The following is a 9,303-nucleotide window of genomic DNA, read 5'->3' as shown; positions in this document are numbered from 1 at the left end:
CGTCAGTGTAGGGCTTGTTCTCCATGATCTCCACCCCGCTGTCCGTGCCCCGGCTCTCCTCCCGGGACTTTTTCTGAGGGGAGGCAACAACAGTCAACGTTACGTTACCGGTAACGTTAGGTTCAACTTTTACAGGATGAGGGGGGTATGAACACACATAGACGCGCGCGCGCGCTCGTGCTTATTCACACACACAATGTATACGTGTACACACACACACACACACACACACACACACACACACACGGACACGCACGCACGCACGCACACATACACGGACACGCATGGACATGGACACACACACACACACACACACACACACACAGAGTCACAGACCGAGAGACAGACAGACAGACAGACAGACAGACAGACACACACACACACACACACACACACACACACACACACACAGTGACAGAGCGAGAGACAGAGAAACACACACACACACACACACACACACACACACACACACACACACACACACACACACACAAGAGAGAGAGAGAGGGATGGGTGGATAGATAGATCTATCTATACAGATATACGGGCAGACAGAGACACACACATACACACAAACACCCCCCACCCCCACCCCCGACCCCACCCACAAATATGAATGGTTTAGATCTTATAAGTGATAGAAATACAAGTGTGGAAGGCTCCTGTCCCCATAGTTGCTTACTTTGGAACAGACTTGTCTGAGCTTTAGGTAATAGGTATTCAATATGTTGGTTCCATGTTAGCATTGCTGTAAGATTAACTCCAACATTTTACTGTTTATTTACATTGCCGTTTTATGTTTGTTGTTAATTTTTGTTAAGAGCTCTCTACTTGAGCAGTTTCACCAGAGATGCCTACGAAAGATCCTCGGCATAAAGTGGCAAGACAGAGTCTCCAACCTCCAGGTCCTAGAAAGGAGCGGCCTGCCCAGCATCGAAAGCCTGCTGATCCAGTGCCAGCTACGCTGGACAGGGCACGTTGTCCGCATGGCAGACAGCAGGATCCCGAAGATCTTTTTGTATGGCCAGCTGAAGGAAGGCCACCGTGAACTTGGAAGACCCTGCAAGCGCTTCAAGGACACCTTGAAGACAAACCTCAAAGCCTGTGACATAGAAATCGCTTCCTGGGAAACTGATGCCCTTGAACGCTCTCGCTGGAGGATGCTGTGCTCTTGTGGCATAAAGACAGTTGAAAACAAGAGAACGCTGACCATTAAGGAGAAGCGTGAGCGAAGCAAGCATGGCGCAACTTCTGGAGACGTTTTCCCTTGCAACACTTGTGGGAAGTGCTGCGCATCCAGAATCGGCCTCGTCTCCCATATGAGGACACACACCGACAGATAAGCCTGCCTGCCTACTCATCCGTACGGACCGACGGGAGACTCCATCTATCAGTTAATTTTGTTTTCTTTTAACATGATAGTTAATATGTATGCTGTGATCAAGGAAGGGTGTGCCAGTTGCTCATTCGTTTTTTTCGGTTTTATCTGTTGATGAGCATTTGTCTTTTTAAATGTTATTATTATCTTACTGAATATTCTCCTTTTTATAATGATTGAAACGTACACGATGCATGCACAGGCGCGGGCACACACGCAACACACACACAGTTGTTACACTCTGAATGTAATAGTATCTTACCCACGTTTTTCTTTTTACATAATAATTGATGCGTGCATGGTGATAAGTGAAGGGTGTGTCAGGTTTTTTTTGTTTGTTTGTTTTTTTGTTTGTTTGTTTGTTTTTGCTGACGGGCATTTTATTTTAAGTGAGCCTAAAGAAAATTTTCTGTTTTTGGTTGAAGCAGATAATAAAGTATTTTGAATTGAATTGAACTGAATTGATGAAGAGCTCTCTACTGTTGACGCACCTTTTCTGATTGAGTGGTACAGCATTGTTCTTTTCACAGCCTGAGCCTGTTCAAGATATTTTTCTCCACTGGTTTGTACACGCCATGTTCATTAATGCAACAGGCCTGTTGTTGTTGTTGTTGTTGTTGTTGATGATGTTGTTGTTTTGTGGGGGCTGTTTTGTTGTTGTTGTTTTTTCATTTATCTTGTTTTAGCAATGGAACCACAATTGCCTCTTTCCAATTGCTGGGCATTTTCCCACTGTCCTTACATTTCCGTAATAAATCATGCATGAAAATGATGGATTTTTTTTCTATTTAAATGGCATGTAGTCCAACTGATGTCTTTTCATTTGGGAATCAGACGGATGTCATCTATATCTCACTGACGTGTTAATGGTGCGTTGATATGGCTACTACTTTCTTGGATAGGAACTTTGCATAAGAGTCTCTTTATATTCTCGATCAACATTGGTATTATTCGGTTGTCCCTCTTTACGGCACGCTTCAGAACACATCTCAGCAAAAGCCTCTGTTTTCTCCAGTGAACTTGGTACAGGGTTATTTTCTATTTTAACTGGATCATTTGGTATTTTGATTCCAATTTTCATTACTGTGTGTGTGTGTGTGTGTGTCTCTGTGTGTGTGTGTGTGTGTGTGTGTGTGTGTGTGTGTGTGTGTGTGTCTGTGTGTGTGCGAGTGTGTGTGTGTGTGTGTGTGTGTGTGTGTGAGTGCGTGTGCGTTCATGTATCTGTGTGTGGGTGCGTGTGTCTGTCTGTGTGTGTCTGCATGTGTCTGTGTATCTGTGCGTGTATGCGTGTGTGAGTGTGAGAGAGAGAGAGAACTGAAAAGCCCCCCAGCCCCCAGCCCCCCACCCCCTTCCCTCCGCCTCCCTCTGACGACGACAATCACACGGTTCGTGATGTATGTCAGGATAGATCCAGCCCAACATGTATCCCACCACCACCACCACCACCACTACCACTACCACCACCATCACCACCCCAGTGGCATTCTCTGGATAGTGGAATCAATCTCTCTCGGCGATGGCCGATCCTTCCTCCTAACACTCCAGCAGCTCGCTCGGTGCGATCAATAACTTTTCCATTTTATCTCCTTCGTTATGTCTCCGCCATGCTCCGTCCACTCCTTTTCATTAGGCGGTGCGGATGGAGGGGAGAGGAGGGTGAGAGAGAGAGGGCGGGGGAGGGGGGGGGGGAGAGGGAGAGAGAGAGAGAGATAGAGAAACTGCCAAGCTTTCCAAAACCCCACCACCACTGGCCGATCAATGCGTCTTTCGCCGGCATCACCAGACACACCCAGTTTTGTCAGGCAACGCACATGTATAATACGTGCACACACACACTCACAACACAACACACGCAGCACGACGCACGACGCACGAACGCACTACCCACACACGCACGTACGCACGCACGCAGGCGCGCGCTCGCACACACACACACACACACACACACACACACACACACACATACGCGATGGTGCTGCACTACCTCTTTTTTTTTTATCAGGACTGATCTTTGTACGTATACATACATACATCATTACACGTATAAAAATACTGGCAGACTTAATCGTTCACAAAGGCAAATACACATACACACATGTATGCACACATGCTGTAACAGATAGACAGATAGATAGATAGATCATTTTAAGTGGAAATATGTAAAATGCTGCTGCTGACTGAAGTGGTCGTGACATACAATAATAACATGTCCCCTATTCTATACACTTCCATTCTAACCATGCCTACATCACACATGATGAACACACTGACTGGTTTGAAGTGGTGATTATAACTCTCTCAGCTCCCGGAACTTCCATTCTAACCATGCCTACATCACACATGACGAACACACTGACTGGTTTGAAGTGGTGATTATAACTCTCTCAGCTCCGACTTCATTAACATGCCTACATCACACATGATGAACACACTGACTGGTTTGACTGGTGACATTTTTATACTCTTCAGCTCGGAACTTCCATCTAACATGATACATCACACACGAATGAACACACTGACTGGTTTGAAGTGGTGATAATCTCTCTCCCACTTCCCGACAACCGTTCTAACCATGCCGGCCTGCATCACACAAGACGAATGCACTGACTGGTTTGAAGTCATCAGTGGCGTCAGACAGGGCTGCATCCTCTCCCCGCTCCTCTTTGCACTTGCCGTTGACTGGGTGCTGAAGAAAGCAGCCCATGGAAACGGGATCCAGTGGGCTGAGGAAAAGAACCTCTCGGATAGAATCTACACTTTGCTGACGACACTGATGACGACATAACTGCCCTGGCAAACGCGCAAGATGATTTAGAGCTGTACACAGCTTCCTGAGGATCAGATCAGCAGCTACGCTGGAAACACTACACGAACCATCTGTGCCAAGAAGACAAAGAACCTTTCGAGTGGTGAACATCCAGTGCAAAACAAAAGTCTTCACTGACCAGGAAAGAAAGCTGAGGAAGAAGAAAACTTCACTGTCCTTGACAGTTCCATCAGCAGCCCTAATGAGTTAGAACATGAACTGAAATGCTGGACTGAAAAGGCAGATTCAGAAGCAACATTAAACAAACTGAGCAAAACATGTAGGACCTCGAAACCTTCCCTGAGACTCAAGCTGAGATTTTCTAACTCAATTTACTTTTATCCACACTCCTCTTCTGCTACTAGTAAATCTTCACAACTTAAGCCCATACAAGGTTAAAAAACATGTGTGCCTTGAAAATCAAATGCCTATGTAAGATAATGTGCATCAAATGGTATGATTTTATCTGAAATTAAGAAGTCAGAGAGAGACCCCACAGGCCTCTCACGTCAACCATCGTATGCAAACAGTGTCTCCACTAACAAAGACATGAACTGCACGCCAAGCCGTGAAATGGGCACCAGCTGGTTGGAGAGAGTAAGGACAGCTCAAGATGGAACTGGCAGCAAACAATGGAGAGAGGCCCCAGACTTGTCAATAGACGATGGGGTGACGCCAGCTAACAGCGGAGAGAGACCTCAGGCTTGTCAACAGACGATAGGGTGACGCCAGCTAACTGCGGAGAGAGACCTCAGGCTTGTCAACAGACGAAAGGGTGACGCCAGCTAACAGCGGAGAGAGACCTCAAGCTTGTCAACAGACGACAGGATGACGCCAGCTAACAGCGGAGAGAGACCTCAGACTTGTCAACAGACGATAGGGTCAAACGACGGAAGATGGCATGGTTTGGTCACGTCATACGACATTAACACCCTCTCCAAAACCATCCTGCAAGGGACTGTAGAGGGAGGGCGCAGATGGGGGCGACAGAGAAAGAGCTGGTCCGACAACGTCAAGGAATGGACCAAAATGACGATGCCAGATCTCCTCACGACAGCTGCCAACAGAACGGCGTGGCGAGCTATGACATCTTCCTCATGTCCCACCAACGACCCCAGCGGTCGAGGGAATGAGTGAGAGTGGGTGAGTGATAGGGTGACGCCAGTTAACAGCGGAGAGAGACCTCAGACGACAACAGACGACAGGGTGACGCCAGCTAACAGCGGAGAGAGACTTCAGACTTGACAACAGACGATGGGGTGACGCCAGCTAACAGCGGAGAGAGACCTCAGACTTGACAACAGACGATGGGGTGACGCCAGCTAACAGCGGAGAGAAACCTCAGACTTGACAACAGACGATGGGGTGACGCCAGCTAACAGCGGAGAGAGACCTCAGACTTGACAACAGACGATGGGGTGACGCCAGCAAACAGCGGAGAGAGACCTCAAGCTTGACAACAGACGATGGGGTGACGCCAGCAAACAGCGGAGAGAGACCTCAAGCTTGACAACAGACGATGGGGTGACGCCAGCTAACAGCGGAGAGAGACCTCAGACTTGTCAACAGACGATGGGGTGACGCCAGCTAACAGCGGAGAGAGACCTCAGGCTTGTCAACAGACGACAGGGTGACGCCAGCTAACAGCGGAGAGAGACCTCAGACTTGTCAACAGACGATAGGGTGACGCCAGCTAACAGCAGAGAGAGACCTCAGACTTGTCAACAGACGATAGGGTCAAACGACGGAAGATGGCATGGTTTGGTCACGTCATACGACATTAACACCCTCTCCAAAACCATCCTGCAAGGGACTGTAGAGGGAGGGCGCAGATGGGGGCGACAGAGAAAGAGCTGGTCCGACAACGTCAAGGAATGGACCAAAATGACGATGCCAGATCTCCTCACGACAGCTGCCAACAGAACGGCGTGGCGAGCTATGACATCTTCCTCATGTCCCACCAACGACCCCAGCGGTCGAGGGAATGAGTGAGAGTGAGTGAGTGATAGGGTGACGCCAGTTAACAGCGGAGAGAGACTTCAGACTTGACAACAGACGATGGGGTGACGCCAGCTAACAGCGGAGAGAGACCTCAGACTTGACAACAGACGATGGGGTGACGCCAGCAAACAGCGGAGAGAGACCTCAGACTTGACAACAGACGATGGGGTGACGCCAGCAAACAGCGGAGAGAGACCTCAGACTCGTCAACAGACGATAGGATGACGCCAGCTAACAGCGGAGAGAGACCTCAGACTTGTCAACAGACGATAGGGTGACGCCAGCTAACAGCGGAGAGACCTCAAACTTGACAACAGACGATGGGGTGACGCCAGCTAACCGGTGGCTTTGACTGCCTCATGTGTACTACGATACGGGAGCATCTAAGTCCGTCTACAACACCGAACACACTTGAGCGAGATGCGTGTGAATTGGCCTTTTTCGTTCTTTTTTTTTTTTTTTTTCTTCTTTTTTTTTGTCCAACCACTTGCACCGGAGAGGCTTTGCAGACAGATGAAGTTGGCGATCCGCAGCAAGACAGGAGAGACCTGGTGTCGCGTCAGGCTGTGAGTACAGAGCTGGACTGACTCTCCGTCAATCAACCGCCAGCACGGTCTCTTGTTTCCTGGAGCAGCTGACCTCCACTGGCGGCCTGCTGCACCACTGGCAGCTTCACCACACGTGTCAGGGTGACCCAGGGTGTCAGCCACATGTCAGGGTGACCCAGGGTGTCAGCTACATGTCAGAGTGACCCAGGGTGTTAGGTGAGTCAGGGTGACCAAGATGTTAACCACATGTGTCAGGGCAATCCAGGGTGTTAGCCACATGTCGGGGTGACCCAGGGTGTTAGCCACGTGTCAGGGTGACCCAGGGTGTTAGCCACATGTCAGGGTGACCCAGGGTGTTAGCCACACGTGTCAGGGTGACCCAGGGTGTTAGCCACACGTGTCAGGGTGACCCAGGGTGTTAGCCACACGTGTCAGGGTGACCCAGGGTGTTAAACGTGTCAGGGTGACCCAGGGTGTTAACCACACGTGTCAGGGTGACCCAGGATGGACTCAGCTATTCCTGGGAAGACCCGCACCAATTTCCAACCCAGCAATGCCTTACTTCTAGTGTTACCGCCTCCCGTTACCCAGGATGAGGACCGGACTTTGGGTCATTGTAACCTTGTTTTATCTGACCTTTTGACACGGTTTGGCGTTCTGTCTGACTGGCTGTAAGAACTGACAGGACTTCAGCCCTGAAATGGTAACTCTGCGGTCAGCTGGGCTCTGAGTATGATTGATTTGTACACACAATAACATCGCAGCTTCAAACTCTACCCGCTCAGCTATGATGTGAGTTTGCATCACACTGACAACAGACCGACCGACCAACAAGCCCTGACCCTGTCTGAAGAGGTAATGGCAGGTCACCCAGTCCCCGACACTTCATTCCTGACCATGTTCACATCACAAAATGCATCACGACGTTGCAACTAACTTAAAACTGCATCTGTTTGCAAGTGTGGATTTTCATTTGCAAGTGTGGATTTGCACAAACAGACTGACCGACAGCTATGAGGGGGAGTTGCATCGCCCTCAACGACAAACAGACTAACCAACAGATACACAGATTTGCATCACACAGGATAATAATATATATACTGACTGCCAGACATACAGTGTGTGCAGTTGGACTTGCATCGCCATATACGATGAACAAACTGACGGACAGACAAGTGGATTATTTGCATCACTGTGGAGGACCCCCCCCCCCGGACAAATCCAGAGACAGACAGGCAGACATGTAATACATGGAAGCAAACCCTAAATCCCCTGCGCCTGAAAACCGCCCAGGCTTCAAGGTTTCCCATTACAACAGCCACAACCAGCATCCGCCCAGCGCCTGAGGCCGACAATTATCAACACTCTCTGTTCCTGCGCTGATGCAGTGACCACACCTCTCTGCCAATTATCTCCAATTTACCATGCACACTGCTCCCAGGCATGGAAGCCTGATTTGAGGGCGTGGCTGGGAAACTCGAACTGTGAGGGAGAGGTGGGGGGTGTGGGGAGGGTGGCGAGGGGAGTGGGTGGGAGGTAATATAATGGAATGAATGTGGAGCCCAGTCACGGATGACATGGGCACAGATTGCTGTCATAATATCCCTCATATTGTTACTGAGAAATAAAAATAATAAATAATAAAATAAAAGAACGGTAACTGGGGTTTTGGTGGTGATGTTTGTATCATGTATCAGTGTTTTGATGCAGAGTAATATATGCATATATATATATATATATATATATATATATATATATATATATATATGTATATATTATTCCTGATAAAAGACTGATCAGCTGAAGAGGCTATGGAGTCCTATACCACCTTTTGAGGCAGCCTCATATGTATGTACTCATATCGAATAACAATCTTTTGGCTTTATCTGTATATATACATTTATGAACTGATATCCAATCATGAACACATACATGTATCTGTGTGGATACGAACACGGTACAAATCTAGTTCTATAAAAGTAAATGACAGAAAGTTTACTTGTTTTGTGGACTGCGGTGACACAAAAAAAACAAGAACAACAACAACAACAAAACAGTTAAATATAGAAAAGAAAGAAAGAAAGCGCGTATGGACAGACAGACTGACAGGCAGAGACATCAGCGCTGACCTGAATCATGTAGAGCTGGGCGATACGGTACTCCTCCACACTGAGGGGCAGCGGGATGCGGTACTCCTTGATCAGCATGGCTACAGGTCACAGGCTACAGGTCACAGGTCACAGGTCCCCGCACTCCCTGTCTGCACCACGCACCCTCACACCCCCTCCTTCCTTCCCGCCCACCCCTGACTCACTCCAACGCCCGTTTGAAAACTCCCCCCGCCCAACTGACCAAGGTCTACTGTTCCATCCTTCCTGCACACATCGATCACTTAAGAGAGGGGAGAGAGGCAGGTATGTGTGTATGTACACCCTAACTGTTTGTCTGTCTGAAGCTGTACAGTTCCGAGCGAAAGCAGTTGATCAACTGTCGGGCACAGTGACACTGATGGAGAAGAGTCTGCCCATGGCAACCGTTGGGACAATGAAGTCAGTGTGAGAGTGTCTCTC

At 48.6% G+C, this 9,303-nt stretch overlaps 1 protein-coding gene across 1 annotated transcript in view; it reads right to left on the bottom strand.

The window, feature by feature from the left end:
• LOC143288585 (protein retinal degeneration B-like) overlaps window positions 1-9,015 on the bottom strand; it is a 57,403-nt gene extending 48,388 nt beyond the window's left edge. The window contains exons 1-2 of the mRNA XM_076597208.1: window positions 8,863-9,015; window positions 1-73 (exon numbers count right to left, since the gene is read on the bottom strand). The exon at window positions 1-73 is cut by the window's left edge and continues 60 nt beyond it. Coding sequence (XP_076453323.1) covers window positions 1-73; window positions 8,863-8,940 — 151 coding nt within the window. The 5' untranslated portion in view covers window positions 8,941-9,015. The remainder of the gene's footprint in view (window positions 74-8,862) is intronic.
• Window positions 9,016-9,303: the final 288 nt, after the last annotated feature.

The sequence above is a fragment of the Babylonia areolata genome, chromosome 12, assembly GCF_041734735.1.
Source record: "Babylonia areolata isolate BAREFJ2019XMU chromosome 12, ASM4173473v1, whole genome shotgun sequence".
NCBI lineage: Eukaryota > Metazoa > Mollusca > Gastropoda > Neogastropoda > Buccinidae > Babylonia > Babylonia areolata.
Note: the sequence above shows the minus strand (reverse complement) of the source record. Positions and strands in the feature narration are given on the sequence as shown.